This window comes from Varanus komodoensis, unplaced genomic scaffold (assembly GCF_004798865.1).
Source record: "Varanus komodoensis strain SLA01 unplaced genomic scaffold, ASM479886v1 scaffold84, whole genome shotgun sequence".
Classification (NCBI taxonomy): Eukaryota; Metazoa; Chordata; class Lepidosauria; order Squamata; family Varanidae; genus Varanus; species Varanus komodoensis.
Window position 1 is genome coordinate 1929028 of NW_025336531.1, and position 20654 is coordinate 1949681.

Sequence of the window (20654 nt, forward strand, 5' to 3'; positions counted from 1 at the left end):
TCTGCCCTGAAGTGGAGTACGAAACCTTTTATGAATTCTAGCACTTGTTTCCACCCTTCCTTCTCAATATACACTTGCCCTTATGAGGTACCAACAGAAATCATATCCCAGTCTACCAAACACAAGGTGGCATTGTGGTATACCAGCAGTATAGCAGATTTGAGCCATTTCAGGAGGCTTCAATTCTGGTATGTTGCAGTTTAAAATGTAATTCTCAGACATTTCTTGTTCAACGGGAAAAAAAACCCTGTGAAAGGCTGGAAAACATGAGATTATGTTTTCTGTAATCCTGCAGGATTATGACATCATGAAAAGACCCCACAAACTTCTCTGAGGGAGGGATCACAAGTACATAGGGAATGCCTTCTGCAGAGAAGCCCTAGCTTTCCACACAGCAGTGATGCTCATCCTGCGTACCCTCACAACTTGGTGTGCAAGTGGAACTGGAGTCAAGCAAGTGAATGGGGAAGAGAAGCAGGGGAAGTTATGCGTTCCTGTTTTAAAATGCAAACCCTAAATAGCCATGGAGCTCAGGCGTGGAGACCCTTTGGCCCTCAAGCTATTGCTAGACTACAACTACAAGGGGCAGGCATGATAGTTGTCAACCTTCAAGTGTGGGATGGGCACAGTTATTGCGTTGTGGATTTATCTTGCCTCACATATCTCATCTATGGGTATTTGTTGGGCTCTCAGTGCAATCACCCAACAAATATACGGTCAAGGTGGATGGCAAAAGTAGAGTGAGCTTGGAAGGGGAGAGACTGTTGAGTTCAAAAAGTCTGAGAAACAAGTGAACATGTTTCTTATTCATTGATGAAACACCAATTGCTCATTAATTCTTCACCGCTGCTAAGATTACAGCATTTCCCCAGTTCCTCTTGATTCTTGTGAAAAGCTTCCTCAAGCTTTTATGGGGCTCATGAGAAATGATCACTGTGGGGCACATTAATTTCCAGTGGGCATCAATGAGGCATTTGTTCCACCCACACCACTTTCTTCTGCTCGTCAGCAACAGCCAAGCGGACACAGCTGCTGAGAGCTTCAAGGTCACTCCAGGCATCTGGGGTGATGGTGCCATGCAGGCAGGCCATGGTCTCCAGCTGAACCTCCTCTTTCCGAGCACTGTCCAAAAGTTGTTCCTCTGTTGTGCCAAGGCGTTGCAGGGCTTTCCTGGAATGCAAGCCATTTGCATGGAAATGTCAAGCTAGAAGGAGAGACTTAAATCTCTTACCGTCGTTTTATGTTACATAGGCCAGTGAAAGGCAGAGGCCTAAACAGCCATAGAAGAAGAGGCAAATTTGTTCAAACTTGTTTTTCAAAGGGGATGAGGAATGGTGGCTATGCTAAGAAGGCTTCCCAATATCAGGGTTGGGTGTGCTGAATCTATCCAAGTGGCACAAGAAATTAGCTTCCCTACCACATACAGTTCTCTTTCATGAGGGGGTGCAGTGACATACCCAAGTTCTATACTGGCATCTTGAATTGCAGTGGCCCCAAAGAGAAAAGGCTGTTCTACAACCATTTATCAAAGTAGGAGAATTTGGAGCCAGCTCCTCCAGAGCTGCAGCATACCTGAACTTCTTGCCATTCTTCTCACTGATGGTGACCAGGATAATAATGGGATAGATCTCCATAGCCAGAAGTTCCTGCACGCTCTCCAGGCCAAGGTCCAGCCAGCCATGCACTTCCTAGGGGACAGAGTGAGGGGTTGAAGTGTGTGCATTACACTGGGCAATGGGCACCCCTAGTCCTGGTCCCCTTCTAGAGCTCATGGCACCGGTATCCCAGTGCCACATCTTTGCCCCCACCTTTTGCATTAGCTCTTCTAGAGCCTGACGAGGGACACAACGGCTGCTATTCAACTCCCTTGTTTCAGGCAAGGGATCTCTGCTCTGCAGTTCACTTTGTGGCTCTGTAAGAAGCAGGAATGAAACAGGTCAAAAGGCACACTTCTGAATTATCCCAAGTTAGATCCCCTTGTCTCTCAGATCTTATTGGTGACACAGCTAGAGTGACAGAAGAAAGAATTGGCAAACTGTGTGTTTCAGGAGGAGGCAGTGGCTGCCACAGGGACTGGAGACATTTATCAGAGCACGAACCACCACCACCACCTGATTCGGTTAGCTGAGGCACTTCCACTTGCCTCTTCCATTCAGTGAATGTGGCCCAAAGGCCCATGGGTCACCCAACAATTCCCCTGCAAAAGTTCACCTAAAACAAAGTCAACCCCAGCTCAGACATACCTGCTGGACATTTCTCAAAGCCCTTGGACAGGCATAGCTTGTCAGCTAGGATCCTCCCCACCAGTGCAGGTACCATGAGGACTGGACGTGGCCGGCCAGGTCTGCAAGGCCTGACCAAAGTGTATGGCATCAGACTGACACAGCGCCTGGTGTGAAGGCTGCTTCTGGGGCTCACTAACAGACAAGAAAGAGAAGCAAAGGGCAAGCATACCACTATAGAAAAGGCTGGAGAATAATACCAGAGCCTCATCTGCCCCTGAGCCACTTGAACTGGAGCTGCATTTTTAAGAGGGAGTATTTAGAGGCATTTACCAAGTGTCCCACTTCACATTTTCCAGGAGGAAGGATGTGTCACCTGATTCTTCAGCATCCTGTCACAGATATGTAAACCCAGATGCCCAATAGCAACTGAAAGCAGCTAATATTAAGCCTGGTAGGTGGGTTGCTGCAGAACTCGTGGAATGGGTATTTCGTCTTATTTGGGTTGGTGTTAGAAAATCTCACTAGTTTCTAGTTTTGAGGAAAAAATGCCTCTCATCTGTTACATGAGATATTAAAATGGGAGCTTTAGGGACAGAAAGTAGCAGCAAAATGAAATGGGTATAAAAAATGTTACAGAGCTGTGTTCCGCCTATGCCTGCACAATGCATTGCCAGCAGACGGGCGATTTTCTCCTTAGCAACACTCAACAATATTTCACTAGGCTGAGCTCACCATTTGGCTTGTTGGAGTCTGACAAAGTGCAGTCCATGGATGCCCACAGTGGGTTGATCTTGTTGTTATCAGTGCTCACAATTCGCACCATCTTAGGTTGTACCCCAGAATTCTACAATACAGAAAAGAAGGCATTACATTAGACCCCCAAAGATATGGGTCTGTTCAGGAATATACCATATTAATCAGACCAGTACCCCCAAGTGGCTACAAGGCCAAGTGTTCATGATCCAGACATCCTACCAGATATTACTAACTGGAGGAACTGTGTTAGTCTATGTTGCATTCTCTCTCTAGGTGCTGTCTTCTCCAGTTTAAAAGGAAAATGGCATTTGTTCAGACTTGGAGGTGAAAATTTTATTACTGAAGACTGCTGTTCACAACAAATGCTTGTCAGTTTAGTTTCAGTGACAATAACTCATGACTCCAAAGCAGGAAATGGAGGAAGAAACAGAAGCAAGATGACTTTAGGACTTATGTGGCACAACTAGCCAGAACCACTAGGGAGAGTTTTTGATAGAGTTTGCTCAAGATTATTCCATAGGTTCCTTGTGGGAAAAGGGTGGGCTAGAACATACATACATACATACATACAGGTTGTTTCCTCCTGGGTGTGCCTGCTATCATGCTGGCTAGAGGTCATGATCACTTGTGTGTCATAGGATCCCCCCATTACCTTGCGAGAAACCGTGCTCTTCTGGGCCAGCTCCTGGATCAAGGTGATGAGCTGCTGCTGTGCCCTAGAATAGGGGCAGGAATATGTTAGGAAGAAGGGAGCAGGCTTGAGGGAGATAGGGGGCAAGCAAGGCAGCCCTGCTGAAGAGCCCTCCTCATGGGGCTCCTCTTCCATTAACGGCCACCACCAGCAGGTCCTGACATTGCCAGCATGCTGTAACGAAAGGATCACTGCTTTTCCCTCTTCCTATCCATCCCTTTTTATTTGCATATCACATCTCTTTAGACTGTAAGTCTACAGGCAAGGACTGTTTTCTTTTATTGATTGCATGGCAGCTGTTCCAGGAGCTTTTCTATTTATTTGATTAGCAATTACAATATTTTCATACCTCTTGCTATATTAAAATCCTAAACAGTTCAGCCTATGCAGCTGAGGAGTGAGATAAAACATTGGCCATTGCGCTATATGGTGAGAAGCATCGCACACAGGCTAGAGTGTTCAAAGGGTGATACCTACTGGCAGTAGTTGGGGATGGTTCCAGCATCCATGTCCTTCATGGTGTAGGGGTTCACCTGACAGGCACTCCACTGGGCTTGGCCCTGGCACATGGTGTCAGTGATGTGCAGAATGTCATTGCACCCCACCAGAAGCTCCCCAGCTGCCTGTTTCTCAAGGCACAGGTTGGACCGAATGTAGAAAGAGTCACCAGACATCACCAGTTTGGAGTGGAGGTCACTCAGCAGCTTCTTGTAACCTGGTGGGGCAGAAAGTATTAGAAGTGGTGTGTTTGTGTGCAAGAGAGTAACTGTAGCACAGGGTGGGATGAAAGGCTGTGCAGAGGATGCCAACACCACTGTTTCCCAATGAGGAGCACTGCGGACCCTGTCCATGGCCAGTAAGATAACAAGGGTCAGCCCAAGACATTTTGCTGCCTGAAAGAGAAAACCTGGATAGCATCTCCTCACTCACAGTGATTAACATGAGGCTCAAATCACCAAAAGGTTGTTTAGTACAGTTCTCAATGAAACACTCTTGCACAGTTTACATTTGCTACAACTGGGCAAGTGCAGGAGACCCTCCCGATGGAATTTTCTTTGGTCTGTTTTGCAGGATGCCACCCTTAAAGGTGTCCACAGGTCTGCCGTCCACCTTTGCCATGACAGAACATCCTTTGGAGAAGCACAGTCAGCCTGAGGCTAATGCACAGTGACCTTTTGCCTTTCCAACAGAGCAGGCAAGCAGGTAGCCTTACCCTCCATGTTGGGCCTCACAGACAGGCAGCAGAAGCCATTTACCCTCTCCAGGATCGCAAGGGCTTCCTCAAGTGTTGCATCCTCCAGGACAGCTTTGAATCCTGGCTCGATGACTCCATAATCCACCTTCAAAATCAAAAAGGTTCAAAGCTTAGAAGAATTAAAAGCCCATTTTGTGGCCTGCAGGAACCTGGGAAGGTGACCAGACCTGGGAGGGCAGGCGGTCCTATCTGTTGCAGTACAGACAAGCTGGGGTAGAGGAGAGTCCTTTGCTGTACTTGATCACAAGGAAGCCTTTGTGGGAAGTGCCTGATGACAACCCAGTTGGTGTCTCACCTGTTGTTCCCCTCCTTCCAAGCAGATCAGGTCAACGTCTTTCTAACTAAAAGGCTTTATGTTAAAGCTGACCAGCTAGGCTGACTTTGTAGTACAAAAGAAGAGTGTTGCCAATGTACATAACAAAAGAAACATGTAAAGTTAGAGTACCTGCCTAGGCGACTTATAACAAGATGTTGATTCCAAATTGAATATCCCTGCTCCCTTTCAAACTTAACAGAGCAAATCACAGCTTCATGATGGATCCTCCAGCTTAGGAGTTGCTCACTTAGAGCTCACTTAGAGCGCCTGGTGCTTCTCAGTCCCCACAACCCACCATCAACCTGGTGCCGTCTCCTTGGATTAATGATGTTAGGTCTGCCCTGCCCATTTCTTTCCCACATAATTTGAAGCTGCCTAATTTTCAGTGGCTGCCTGGCCTATCTCTGGGCCTAGACTGAGGCCTGGATCTTTGAGCTGAACATTCTGGCCCCTCCTCAGGATCTCATTCCACCATCTCTGAAGGCCCTTTTGTAGGAGGAGCAGGCCCAATCTATATAATGGAGAAGGGACACAGAAGCCCCATGCAGGGACTCTGAAGCAGAAGAAGCCAAGCTGAATGTCTTAATTTAGGGCTGTGCGCAGTAATCGGGAATGTGTTTCCCTGCCCCAGAGCAATCTCTTCAAGTGAGCATTTTGGCCAGTTATTTGCAATGGGGCACTGGATTTCTCATGTGTTGTAGAAAGCTACCACTCTAAAGGCAACCCAGGGATTGTACCTGTCAGAGACATGTACAGTCTCACTCTGGGTAGCATCTGCTGTCAGTGGATATCATCTTGGCAAGTGTAGGGTTACGTTCAGGGCCTGTCCAGAAGCTGTCATCCCTGCTCAGCCATGACTCACTTCTTGCTCATAATTCTGACAAAATGTAGCCAACAAGTACTTCAGATGCAGGGAAGCTACAGCTTCCCACTGCTCACACTACTAAACTGAGTTGCTAGAGAATTACTGACACCATCAGCAGCCATTCAAACAAAGCTGTAGGGAAGAAGATGAGAAGGTGAACCAGGGCCTTTCCATCAGCCCTGCTGGAAAAGAAAAAGTCTTTTCTTCTTCCCTCCCACTTCCATTTCCCTTGTGTGTTGTGTCTTTAGATATTCTTCTTGGACTGATTATATGTGAACTGCTCTTGGAACTTTTTTGCTGTGTAGTGGAATAAATAAATAAAGATTGTTTATTTATTTACCACCCAGTTGCTGAAAGGCTCTCTGGGCAGTTCACAAAATATGGTGACAGCAAGCACAATATTTTGTGTGATGATGCTTATGGGCCCAGCTGTTGGCACTGCCATGAGGTGCTTCCACGGAACATAACCACAACAATGCAAGCAGCCCTTGAAATACCATCCCTGACTATCAATGTGCTTTTTTTCTTCCGTTTTCTTCCCCAGCAAAGAATGCATGTCAGCTGGTCATTCCCTGGCCCTTTCCTTACATAGGTTAAGGTGTGGTTGGAATGAGTAAATTGTTTGAATGGAAGTATGTTATTTCTACAGGGAAAAGACAAAGATCCTTAGAGGCACAGAAGAGACTGAGAATGGGATTTGCACGGCAGAGATGATTGCATCTTACCAGTATGATCTGCTGGCCTGGCGACAAGGACATCTCATCAGCAGCAGAGCCAGGTTTAACCTGATGAATGAAGATGCCAGTCTGGTTGCCTCCAATGATGCTGATCTGTTTCAGCAAAGCATTGGCTTGGAAGGCAATGGTGGTGATGCGGCTTGTGAAGCGCTGTGCAAGACGCCGGCGCATGGGCACACTGAGAAGAGGAAAATGCAGCAGTGAGAAGAAGCATGCACTGGTTCCTCCCACACGTATGTCTCCCTGTTTCCTTCCCTCCACTTGGATCCTGCCCCAGTCCCAAACAAGCAGCTACCATCTAGTCATAGCTTGCAGATCTCTCCACTTACTGCCTTTTTGTACCCACCTCACCCCTTACATCTTTCAGCCATTTGCCTTTAGACGGATTCCTTCAGTAACAACTGCAGTTTGCCCTTGCTGCCACTAGCAAGGGCAAACTGTTCCAGCTGGACCCCAGTGCATGAGTTTGCCACATCCCTTGTCTTTTGTCCCTGACAGAGATATGCAGATGTTGAAGCAGGCATTGTCACCCTTGCCACTGACTCTGGCCTTGAGCTTGTGGATACTCATGGCCAAAACTAGCTATGTTCTGGTGGCACAGGACATTTACCTCTCTGAGATGCAGGGGTCCATGGGGAGCCATAAGGAGGTGCTACCTGTAAGGAAGAAATGTTTGAATAGATGACAACATTATCACCTGTGGGGCTCTAACCCAGGCATCCACATAAGTGGACAAAGCTGCACACCCAGCAATAAACAAGGGGTAATAATGTTTGCAGCAAGAGTCTGGCTGTGTTGCATTCTGCACAAAGGCTTGGCTAGTGACTGAGGGCTTCCTCACTGTCTCCAGGCAGTTTTTATCTGCTCTCTACCTTCTAGATGATGCTTGCCATCCCTTATCATTCTTGCAAACAATCCAGCCAGAGCTCATTTCCCTTTTAAATCAGTAGGAAAGACCGCCTCTCCCACTGAAACCAATGGGCTTTAAGGTGGTCATCTTGGACTGGAGCGTGTTCACTACAGTTCTTTGTCTATGGACAACAAAGATAAGCAAGAATACAGACTGTTCTTCAAAGATGTTTCAGTGCTGATGGATTTGTCCCTGCCGCAGAATGTAGAATAGGAGCAGTTTTTATGTTGGCAGGTTTCCACACACTTTTCATTTCTCTCATGAAGTGCTGGTATTAGAATTGGAAGAATTATGCAAAGGGGAAAGGGCAGTATTTTCATGGTCTGCTTATCAGCCTCCATTGGTAGTGCCTGTCCTCTAGTGGAATCACAGTGCTGAAGTAGAAAAAAATTGGCCTCAACCTGAAGGGCAAGTCTGAATATTTGATGCTACCATGGTTATAACAGGTTGTTGTTGTTGAGTTTCATATATCCCATTAACAATAAGTTCCCTGTGCAGGGAACAGGAAAAAATGCTAAATCCATAACATATCAAACATATACAAATAAAATTTAAAATATTACAGTAACACCAAGCAGGAACACTATAACTCACAGTCAAAATACTAGAAAAACTTGGAGCAGGAAAAGTGTCTGGATTTTTTTTTTCATATTATATGAAAGTGGTACAAGTATGTTTATAAATGCTTCTTTTAAAAAAAAACCTTACTGAGTATTATATGATAGATCAATCATTGCTTTGTCTGGCATTTAATTAATATTCTCCACCAAGCAAATATTTAGAAAATGGAATGAAGCCAAAAGCAAACAGTGCAATTTATTGCTAACTGATTGTGTTAGGTCCTAAGTATAAGCAGGGCCATTCCAAGGCATTTTGCTGCCTGAAACAAGGCTGGTGACCCTGTCAAACCCATGCGCAAAAGCCAACTGGACCAGCAGATGAATCAGTCTGCTGCACTGATGATGGGGCAGCTTAGGCCACATGAAACACAGATTTCGGCATAGGATGTGTCCTTTAGCTCTTTGCTACTGCCTCACAGCATCTGTCCCTGAGGCAAATGCTTCATTCTACCTATTGGAAGGAGCAGCCTAGATTATAAATCACTATGCAGAAATAATAGCATCTCTTTTTTTCCCTTCAGCACAGAATTGAATCTGCAGTCTTAGTAATGTGTGTGTGTGTGTGTGTGTGTGTGTGTGTGTGTGTGTGAGAGAGAGAGAGAGAGAGAGAGAGAGAGAGAGAGAGAGAGAGAGAGAGAGAGAGAGAGAGAGAGAGAGAGAGAGAGAGAGAGATTGAGATTCTTTTGTGTTTATTATTGGTTTGATCTATCCTTGAGTGCGGGTCCTTTGGAGACAGGCCATTTTCATTATCACTCTGCCCTGTGATAATGAAATAAGGTGAAACATCCAGTTTCCCAAGCAGAACAGATCTCCCTTCCACATGCCCAAGAAGGCACCAAATGCTGAAAAAAGTTTGTTCTCTGTGGGAAAATCTTACCATCATTTCCAAGCATCTCATAATCAAAAGGCAGATCCTCCACTTTCTCTTCAGAAGTAAAAGCAAAATCCTCCTCCAGAAACTCCTGGGAACTGCTGCAGGGGAAGAAATATGTGAAGAGAAAATAAAGGAGTGTGATCCAAGAGGATGAACCACCCAGGGTGTCAGAGTGAAGCAGCTGCTTCAATCTGCAAGTTTCTGAAGGGGTTGCCAGTATCCTGCTTCCATTAGCTATATATGTGTGTTATTTAGTGAGGGAGCTCTGATTCAGAACAGGGCTACCTCTAGCCTGTTTTGTGCTTCATACATGTGTAAAAATGCTCAGGCCCATAAATAAATTTACCCTTCCAATTTTGCTTACAAGGAGTGCACACACACACGCGCGCGTATAGTCAGCAATAACTTTGAAAAGAAAACTCCCTTGTGAAAAGAGTGTTTCAAAGTTGCATTTTAAACACAAGCACCAGCAACTGCTATTTCTGACACACTCAAGTGCAGATGTTAGGGCAGGCAGGCCACAACACAGCACTGCCCTGACATGCTCACCTCCTGGAGAAAGAGGTCTCTTGCCTGGCTCTTCTCTGCAGAGAATGTTTACAAGGCGGGAGTGGGCTGCATGACCGGAAGCTCTCAGCTTGCTCTTGACTTGACCTGTGGCTTAAATCAGACCAAGACTGCAAAATAGAAGAAGGCTGTAAGAACATGCCACCATGGCTGAACCCACCTTTTCCCTTCCACCATTATGGCAGTGCAGGGCAGGGAAGAAAGTTTAGGGCAGGGTTTTTATGCCCTAAAGAATGCAGCCCTGTGAGAAAGGCCACTGGGCTCTTGCTAGAACTGAAAGGACTAGCAAAACACTTCCCACATGGACACTCCCCTGCAATGTCCCCCCACCCCCTTGCAAGTGGAGAAGATATGAAGGGGTTGGGGTGGGAGGGAGGGAGTGAGTTACATACCTCAGACATGCTCAAAAAGCTGTCCTGGCTGTCATCCCGGGGGCAGATGGCATGCATGCGCACCAGACGCTGCTTCCTCCTAGGACAATGCTGTCTGGGCTCAGAGCTGGCAGGCCCGTGCTACAGAAACGCAAAGAGAAGTAGAGTGAGAGGTGGTGGTGGTGAGAGCAAGAGATAGAGATGTCCTTGTCTCACAAGATATGAAACAGCACCCTAGGAGGGGGCGACTCCCTGGCTGTTGGCAGTGCAGGTGGCCACCTTTTTTTTACCCTCTGTGAGCAGCCCTTCCCAGCTTGGGTTCTGAAGGACACAAATGTATCACAAGAGAACTGCTAGCATGCCATGAGAAACAAAGCATTACAGCACTATTAGCTTCTGTGAGCCCAAAGGGCCCACTCCAAAAGGTGGCCCCCAAGGGATCCTGCAGCTCTGCACAGGGCAGGTCCCGGTGGTTTTGCAGCTCGCGGAAAAGGACAGGATTCCCACTCCACCCCCCATTTCATATACTGAAGGTGGCGGATGACTCTTCCTTCTACACTGGCGATGGGGCTGCATCCTCTCACTCCCCTGGGGGTGCAGAGAAAGGCAGGCCTAGCAGCCCATACTCCCTCTCCTCCATCAGAGCGGGGTGGCTGCAGGGAACAGCTGGGGAGGTGGTCACAACTCAGCACCATCTGCATGAGGCAGCAACCCTATTCTCTCCATGGCCCTTCCTCGTCAGCATAATTCACTGCTCTGGGCTTCCTGCCTTCCAATTAACCTTCACTGGAGGCAAGTCATCCTGCTCCTTCTTTGCATCAGCTGTGACTGGGTCCTTCACCTACTCCCAATGCAATGGCACAACAGAATGGCCTGCCTTCAGTGGGGGCTGACTGTTGTATTTCCGCATGGGTCTCTGTGCCCAGTCAAGAGGCACAGCTGGCAAAGGAATTCATGCAGAAACACAGGGCTTGGACAGCTCTGAGAGCATAAACCTTTTCCACTGTAAGAATGAAGTGTACCTCTCTTTTAGTCCAGAACACAAGAGTGCCTCAGCTGACAGAAGACCACCCTGCCCTGTGGAAAGGTGCAGGGAAGAGATATAGAGAGCTGGACAAGAAGCTGCAGAAGTCAAACAGCAGGAAGCCCTGATATGTATTTCTCAGTCCAAATGAGAGTCCAGGCAAAGCAGACTAGAAAGAATCAGTGAGACAGGATAGAAGGAGATATACACCTTTATGTAAGATATAACCATAGGACAGAAACACTAATTTATTTGTGAATAAACAGGATGGACAGTGGGATGTACAATAGAGAGCAGAGTCAAGATACTCCACAGCTAAGGGTGCCACCTATTTTTGCTGACCCTTTACCTGTGCCTTTAAATCAAGAATGGCTTAACATGCAAAAAGAAATAGGTGAAACTTTCCACCTCATTGTTTCTCCATGAATATGTTAAATCTAGCAAAGGAAGGAAGGAAGGAAGGAAGGTAGGTGTATGTGGAGAAGTTGGTAGGCCTAACACAGACCCAATATACATCAGCTGCAAGGCTGTCTTTTGAATAAGACTAATGCTGGTCTAAAGAATAAGGTCTAAGACTAATGCTGGAAGCCAACTGTTTCATATCACATAGAAGATCAGTCTTATTCCTTGATCTCCTCCTGACATACACATGTCCATAGGGTTCATTCTCAACTCAAACCTCACCATTAAGGTTGAGCCGCTCTGGCCCACCTGCTTCCTGAGTTCGCAGATCTCATCAGTGAGTTCAAAGACTTTGCGCCGGAGTGAATCTTTCTCCAGAAGGCTCTGGGAAATTTCCAGCTGAGCAGTGTCTCTGGCACTATAGGCCTAGGAGAAGAGGACAGAAACCCACCATCAACAAAGGCTTTGGGAGAAAGCAGACAAACCATTTCAGGGACATATACAGAATGCATAGAGACATCAAAACATTTAGAAGGATCCAACGAATAATTTATTCTGGGGTTCTGATCATCAACACAAAGTCAGAGAGTGTCCAGCAGAAAATACCACTCCAATCATCACAATACTTCCAAGTAGAAAAGTATCCGTTATATGAAAATGCTATGCGATGGTCTCATTCCTTCGACTATGAATATAGAACTAAGGCAAACCCTTTCTATTGGTCTGGGTTCTGCAACTCTTGATGCATGCAGACTTTTGAATATCACAGCTATTGATGGGACTGTTTCATCAGCCAAGACTGATTTAGATGACCAGTCTCATTACAACTGTCCCCCCGTTTTTAAAAAAAAAAACAGAAAATAAACCATAAATACAAACACATCACAATATGAATAATATGACGTACAAAAGCTCAACTAATAACTGTTGAAATATATTTAACCACTAGATTCCACCTGCTGATATACTGGCGTGGGCAACTTGTAGGCCAAAATATATGGAGAGCAACAATTCCTGTGTTCCCTCACCATTAGCCAAAGTGGCCAGGGTTGTAGGAGTTGTAGGCCAAAATATCTGGAAGACCACAAGTTGCCCTCATGCTATATCCTCAATGAGAACCACATATGCCCAAGTCCTGTCACGGAATGTTATATTACAAGTAATGCTTGACAGGTTTATGCAGCAGTTGCAACATTTTAGGCAACTGGCGAGACATCATCTCCCTTGTTTTGGCCACTTCCCTATCATTTGCCTTAAAAAGTTCCCTCTTCTTGCTGGCCAGACATCCAGGTACCTGATCCCTTTCTTTCTGCAGGTCAGCTATTTGTGCCTGGAGGGCACTGATTTTCTCCTTGTAGATCTCACAATCCATCTTCATCTTTCGGCACTCAATCAGGGTATGTTCCTTTTCTTCCCAGCACTGTGTAAGGGACACAAGGTTGGTTTGTTCATTTTTTATATTCATATTCCACCTTTTTTCCTTTCAAGGAACTCGTGGCTTATATATTTCTCCTCCTCTCAGTCTTACCCTCACAACAATAATCCTCTAAGGCAGAGTTAGCAAGAGAATAGCTTTATATCTCACTTCCCACCCTAAAGCTTTATAGTGTTGCTCATCTTTACAACAGTATGGCATTGCCTGTGTGAGGTTTTTAGTTTTAGTTTTAATCTTATGGCACAGACTAAAATACAGGGAAAAGCTGAGGGCTAGTGGCTTGTGTACAGCTACCTAATGAGCTCAGGGGTGAGATGAGAATTGCAGACTTTTCCTTTGTTGCTGAGGGTCGATAATACAGTACAATAATTATACACTTGATTACTGACCAGCAAATAAAACAAGCCTAGGGTCTTAATTGTTGTGCTACAAATGCTCCATGATGTCAAGCCAAGAACTACAGAACATCAACCCAGAATGGATGAACTGACTTCCCCATTACTTTCTTGCTGCATTATAAATATAAGTGTAATGGAGCCAGGGCTCACAAGACTGTATTGCAGGGTTGTTGTTTTTAATGTTATCTGACACTCTTCTCTAGAGATGTGTTGAAATTCCATCTGCAGAGTGCAAATCCAATGGACTTTTCCAGTTTATGCCACCCCCGCCACCACACAAACCAGATTCCATTCCATTCCCTCCCCTACAGCACTGACTCAATTTGTCCCACACTGAGTCAGTATGCAAACTTCTGCATTTCTCTAATGGTAGCAGTTTGCACATTTAAAAACATCTTTAAATTTGTGCATACTGTAATGGTGGTGGTGGTCTTTTGGAAATGCTCATTGGTACACTTATGGGGGTCTGAAATGATAACCCTTCCTTTGTCAATGTCTTGACAAATGTCTTCTGTCAAAGTGCAGGAGACACCATTCAGGAACACTGATAAAACAAGGCTGCAAATAGGTGAATTTGTTGTTTTGTTTTCCTCTAACAGCTATCAAGAGGTGAACTGTCAAGTGAAAGCAAAGTTGCAAATGGATCTTTCCTCATGAAAGGAGATGGTGTGAACATTAAACCTTCATGGTAAGATCCTATCACCTCAATATGTGGATCCAGCAGTTTTCAGTGTCCTGTACCTTTTCCACCCTTTTCTGAACCTCCAGGTACTTGGGAAAGTACAAACTTACCCCATTTATGGAAGCAGACAGTTTTGACAGCTAGCTGTCAAAGCTCACACTTGCTTTTAAACTGGTGTTTTGATAGGAGTATAGACATATGCATATGTTCACACACACACACAGAGGTTAGCCCTTTCAAAACCATGTTTTGAAAGTAAGCCTTTCCTTTGAAAGATGTCAGCTTTAAAACATGATTTCCCCTGAGAAGAGGGTAGCCCCACACTTTTCTACTGTGTCACTAACTGCTAGAGGATTCATTGAAATTAGAAGGTGGCAAATCTTGTGCTACCAGCTGGGTAGAGATCTGAGGCATGTGACTGCAACATAAGCAAAGGAGACAGGAGAAACTAGGGCTGCCTCTTGGTTCTCACAAGTTATATAGCACTAGACACACCTAATGGTCTTCATGAAGGATATTAGGCCTTCCTACAGGTACATTAGCTGAACTCTCCTGATGTGACATATGGGTTGGAAAGAAACTTTATATTTCCTTTTTGTGAAAAAGTACCCACAGGCACTGTAGCAAGCTCACCTGTTTGCGCTGATTCTCTGCACGCACTGCCTGCTCCCTCAGTGAGTGGATACGGTTTAGAAGCTCTTGTTTGCCTTCCAGAGCATCATCAAGGTTCTGCTCTAGAATGTCCTTCTGGACCTGGATGAATGAGGAAAGTTCATTAGAGAAGACCCTGCCCAGGGAGGCAAGAACAAAAGTGCAACCCACAAGGTTGGCAAGGGCCACCATGGCTGAACTGCAAATATAGCAGAACACTATGCAGCTGCAGGAGATGTGTGCATGACAAATCCATCCTCAGTTTGCTGAAATGTGTGCAAACAACATCCCCACCCCAAATTGCAGAAATGTCCCTGGTTTATGTTTGTAAGAAGATGCCTTTGAGCCAATGCACTTCAGCAGGTGCACCTATCCTGAGGGCTTCCCTACCACTTCACCAAGTGTTCTGCTTCCAGATACTTTGCTGGATTAAGATTGTCTCCCACCAGGTTGTGAGTCTTTGTCTTTCTCTGTATTTTGTTACACAGCCACAAAGCAGCAGTTGCAGTATAACAGCATTGTGCAAATACATAGGCTTCTCATTCTGGTTTATTCCACCTCTCCTCATCTAAAAAGAGCTACAGAAATGCTTGGAAAACACAGAAGAGGCTCTGGAGGATGACAGCACTGTGTACAGCACCTGCAGACTGCTGTGAGTGAGAATCATGAGCACATAATACATGCCTCAGGCAGAGTCTCTGCTTTGGTTCTCTTACACCAACTGACTTGCGCAGGCTTCCTGTTAAGAATTCTTGATTGTTCCTGACTGTTAAGAATTTTCTCTTAAACATCCCTAACTCCCCCACTGCACTAAGATCCAAGGAACAACTAGAGAAAGGAAATAAACTGTAGAATCAAGTTGCATCTGCTGCATAGGTTGGAATGTGCTTCCTAGAGAGGTCCACCTGGCACTGTCATTATATGCTTTTTGGCGCCAGGTCAAGATGTTTTTATTAACCAATATTTTAAAGTTAATTAATTTTAATGGTATATTTATTTATTTAATTCATTTTAACCATGTTATTTTATACTCAGTCGTGGTGTAGCCAATTTATTTATTTTAGGATTGGTGGGGTTTTAATGTTTGTAAACCACCCAGAGAGCTCTCTGGGCTATTGGGGTGGTATATAAACGCGATAGATAGATAGATAGACAGACAGCCAGCCAGACAGACAGACAGACAGACAGATGTCCTTTGTAGAAATCTTTTACCACACTGAAGGTTTCCAGCTCCACCAGTGACTTGAGACGCTCATTCTCTTCTCTCAGCATCCGAAGTTCATCCACTTGTGGCTGCAGGTCCCCAGCAGTCCTTGAGGACCTCTCCCTTTCACAGTAGGATGCCATCTGGGCTCGTTGTAAGTCCTGCTTCATCAAGTAAAGCTACGATGGACAGGAAGACAGAAGGAAAGAAGCAGTAATGATCAAGACTAAAATGTGAAACATTTGGAAAATTGTTTGTGCTGGTCACTGTGGAATATGAGATCACCTGAGGGTTTAAGAATGCAGATAGATTATCATTCACTATTTTAGAAATTATTTATTATTATATCTATATCAATTTTTTCTGCATGGAACAGATGATTGTGTTATTTTTAGCTTTCATGGGACCTCAGCCCTCTCCTGCAGTTCTAGCTTCTATGGGAAAAACCCCTATGCTCAAACTGTCCTATTTTTCCCAGGAAAAAATAGTATGTATGTATAAATGCCTGTATTTATTTTTACAATAATATCTGGCCTTTTTTTTCTTCTTGCAAGATGGCATACTCCCACTCTATTTCATCCTCACAACAACAGCCCTGCGAGGGAGGTTAGGCTGAGCGTCTGTGACTGACCCGGTCAGCTTCTGGATGAGTGGGGTCTAGAACCCTTCCAACCCCTAGTCCAACACTCTAACCACTACACCATGCAGTGAGCTACCACAGAAATTGTACCAAGATGACTGAGAAGCAAGAGGCTACTATCAGCATGCTCAAGGGTTGCAGAAATATGAAAGAAATGCTCCTTTTGAACCTATAGGGCATTGAGGATTGAGCATGCTCAGTGTCCATGGAAGGTTTGCATGTCAGCTGAAAAAAGAAAGCAAAAAGTCAAGAGGGAGGAGGGTGTGGAATGCCTTGCTGGGGTCTCAAACGCTTGAGATATGGCTGGCGGGTGGAGCCCTAGACTGGAACACCTCCTAGCAGGAGCTGAGGGTACTTTCATTGTAAGGTGTTATTTCAGTTCTCACTTGTGAGCACCAACTCTGCACTGTCAGTGTTCCACAACCTGTTCTGCAACAATACCAGCTAAACATCGCAAAGGTAAGACCAGCCACAGCATGGGGGGAAGAGGGCAAAGGTGTGCAATCCTAGAGACTGGGGGTTCTTTTAGCCCATCACCTAATCCCATTTAACTAATACTACCCAGCATATAAGCTGATATGTGCAGGAAACCAGGCATTTCTGTACAATTTTGCTGATCTTTTAGGAATCCCTACTCTCTCCTAGCAGATGGAAATTAAGAGACCTCCATCATAATCACATAACATGGAAGATCTCTTTAGATGTGCTTGTTATATCACTTCTAGGCACTTAAATAGATTTGTATGCATTACAAGTTGCACTAAGGCAATTTGATGACCAGATGACCTCTCTTCAGTTCTCTAATGGGTAAAAAGGTTATGTTTTTTGTTTTAGTCTGCAGCATAAATTGCTGTACCTGGGAGACAAGATACTGAGCTGGACCATCCATGTAAGCTGACACTTCCTATATGGCAGAATGAGGTACCCACTAGGAAGTGGGAGCACGGGGTGGGGAGGGGAGGGGTGGGAAGATGCTGAAGGACAGAGCAGTATGGGCCATACTCTGTGCTGCCTAAGATAGCCTGCTCCCTTCAGAAGGATGCTGTCTCAGCACCAGTATGAAATAAAAATCACATGGAAGTCTCCTCTATTTTTGTCCTTCACCTCAGCCAGTAAAATTATTAAACATATTAAAAATGTTTTAATAAATAAATAAATAAATAAAATAACTGGGTCCAGGTTTGATTCTAGGACACCAAGTAGTAAACAAGGGCCAATGCAGAGGGCTAAAGATTACCAGAAAAAATATTATGAGGTTTTGGCTAAGGAGCCTCCACCTTAATCACTGAATTTTGAGTAATGGTAAAAGATTCTGAAAATTTCAGGAATACAAGACATGTAATCCTCACTCATCATCACAAATGAGAGCCTGTTGCTGCTAACCCAATGTAGAGTGACCAGAGGTCAGAAAAAGAACATGGATTTGCATAAAATGTGTACATGCTATTTTCCTCTTTGGAAATAATGGTTATAATTTGAATAGAAATGCAATACCTCTCACTATTGTGGAGAAGACTGAGCAGCTGTTCTGTATACCTGCCTACTCAGTCTGCTATTCCACTGCTAACCATTATTAACAGGGAATTTCAAGTCCCCTGCTCTCCCTTCGTAGGGTTCTTTATATTTGAACTGGCTGCCTTCAAAACAGAGGACTGTCCTCTGTAAAGTGGGGCACCTGCTCCCCAGCACAATGCCATGGACCCAGCTGTGTTCCACGACCCACCGCACCTCTTCCTGCAGACTGTGGCAGCGGGTGATCGCCAGGTCCTTCTCCTGCAGGGCGCTGCTGTAGCGTAGGGACAGGCCATAAAGTTCGTCCTTAAGCTTAAGCGCCTCATGGAAGTGGGCACTGAGCTCCCTCTTCATGCGGTTACACTCGGCCTCGATGCCCTGCAGGCTTTCGGCCTGGGCTTCCAGGCAGGCAGTGTTCTCCTTCAACTTGCGGCAGTGCTGGAGGAGGGACAGCTTCTGCCGCTTCTCCTGGCTCAGCTCCTCCTGCAGGCTGCTCACCGCCTTGGCCAGGCACTCTGTCAGCTGGGAGCTCTCAATCAGGTCTAAGCAGGGAGAGAAGAATTAGGCCTTTGCCCAGGCCCAGGCCCAGGCCCAAACAGAGTATTACATCTATAGCTATATCCCGCCAATTCCAAGAGATTGGGACTCTAGGCAGCTCACAACATTAAGTCATTCAAACAAATACAAAAGTTTAACATAAATTAAGTCAACTACATATTAAAATTAGAGTAAGGCTTCTGCCTCAGGGAGCAGAATGTGGGCACTACTGAAAGGCAGCAAATAGCTATTGATTATATTTTTACTACCAGGAGAGTGTGCCGAGGCTGGGTGGGGATTGCCGTGCATGTGGAAGAACCGCCACTTGCTTTTCTGCCTCAGATGTCACAATTTTGTTTTGTTTTGTTTGTTTATTTATTTATTTAAGGTTTTTATAAACCATCCAATACTATCTGACCCCAGGCCAAAGTTGTCTTTGTCACTCACCTGAGGACTTGCTGTACAGTTACAACCAGGGACAGCCCTACTGTTAGGCAGAGTGAGGCAACTTGCCTCAGGTGGCAGATGCTATGAGGCAGCAGTGGCATCCCCACAGATGTTCCTCCTGCCCCCCCCCCCCCGCCATTCCCCAGTCTTGGAAGACAGCCTCTTTTGCACCCCTTAACTAGCTTGCTGCTTTCAGGTGTGGTGGAGGACATTGTCCTGCCAACAATGGTGAAGTCAGATTCAACAGCCCAGCCAGCAGCCCAGTCTGCTTTTGTACCTGGAATGGAGGAGGGAAGCACCATTTTTTCTTTTGCCTTAGGCAGCAAATTGTCTTGGGCCAACTCTGATTGTAACTCTGGGGTTGAAAATTTGCTCAACAGCCAGATCCAGAGGAAGAGCTCTGTAGAAGTGGGCAGAGCATGGGAAACAGAAAAGCTTACCACTGAAATGGTTGTGGTCTATGGAAGGCTCTAAGCCAGTGATGAGCACGTAGATGTCTGGGCTGTGGAGTTTCAGGCTTTCCAGAAAAGCAAGTGCTCCATTCTTGCCACGGGATTTCAAGAGATCCAGCATGTGACCTGCAATTGAATTAGAAAGTACACAATGTAAAGAGATGGGGACTAGGAAGCTCCATTGGAAAGGAGTCCAAAGATCCAGCCTTCCAAGGCAGAGAAACATGGTGGAGATTTTTTCATTAGGGATGTTATAGCAGCCCAAATGCTTGGGACTTCCCTCCAGGGGTAGTGCTACCATCTACAGGACAGGACAGCTGTGACTCTCCCATGCCCAAACCTCACAGGCTGAGGTCATTCCCTCTTTCTGAGTGTGTCTCATACCATGAGTTGAGACTGTTAGCAGGTTATGCTCTTCATATCACTATAAACTGAGTAATGCACCTGAACCCACAGGGTTCCATGGAGCTGTACTGCCTCCCTTCCACATTCCTGAAGCTATGCAGAAATCTTTGTCTGTCCCCAACAAGGGAGGATGTGCCTTATCAACACTGCCACACCCCAGCTGCTCACCCACTCTCATGGCACTGTTTGTGAACTGAGGACCGTGCAACACCTCTTCCTCATCCAGCTGACCAAGCACCTTGGCCTGCCGTAAGTAGGGGGTAAGCCGGCTTGGGCAGACACCGTGCACAATCCTGTAGCGATGGCCCTCCACCATCTCCCACAAGCGGTCCTCATCCATGTCACGAAGCTCTTGATCTACCAGGCTGCAGTCATTTGCTCCTGGCTCTGCCATATTGGGAACCTGGAAGGACAAGAAGCATTGATAATTTTTGGAAGGCAGCAAATCAGCATGCTGTTCATGAAGCTTCAAGGGTCTGTGGTGTTGCCTGTCAGGAGACACAGTTCCTGTTCCAAAATTACATATAGCATAGCAGAGGCCAAATCCCAGTCTAGAGGCAGTGGCCAAAGCACCATATCATATACAGGGTACAGAATTGAGCCCTCTTGAGAATCAATTTTCTTTAATTCTAGAAAGTTTCTAGACCCTATGGATTGAAAATGATGCATTGAAATGGT

The 20654-nt window shown here is 45.6% G+C and overlaps 1 protein-coding gene across 1 annotated transcript; it reads right to left on the minus strand.

Annotated features, from left to right (window-relative positions):
* Positions 1–962: 962 nt before the first annotated feature.
* Positions 963–20370, minus strand: CARD14 (caspase recruitment domain family member 14). Its single transcript, XM_044416921.1, has 20 exons — positions 20145–20370; positions 19560–19697; positions 18352–18677; positions 15992–16162; positions 14762–14881; positions 12908–13033; positions 11891–12039; positions 10209–10314; positions 9799–9926; positions 9253–9347; positions 7456–7501; positions 6834–7023; positions 4886–5012; positions 4150–4387; positions 3634–3697; positions 2958–3069; positions 2244–2417; positions 1809–1912; positions 1573–1688; positions 963–1170 (listed from the first exon to the last, which is right to left on the minus strand). The coding sequence occupies exons 1-20, from the start codon at positions 20368–20370 to the stop codon at positions 963–965; spliced, it is 2964 nt and encodes a 987-aa protein (XP_044272856.1).
* Between the last annotated feature and the right edge of the window lie 284 nt (positions 20371–20654).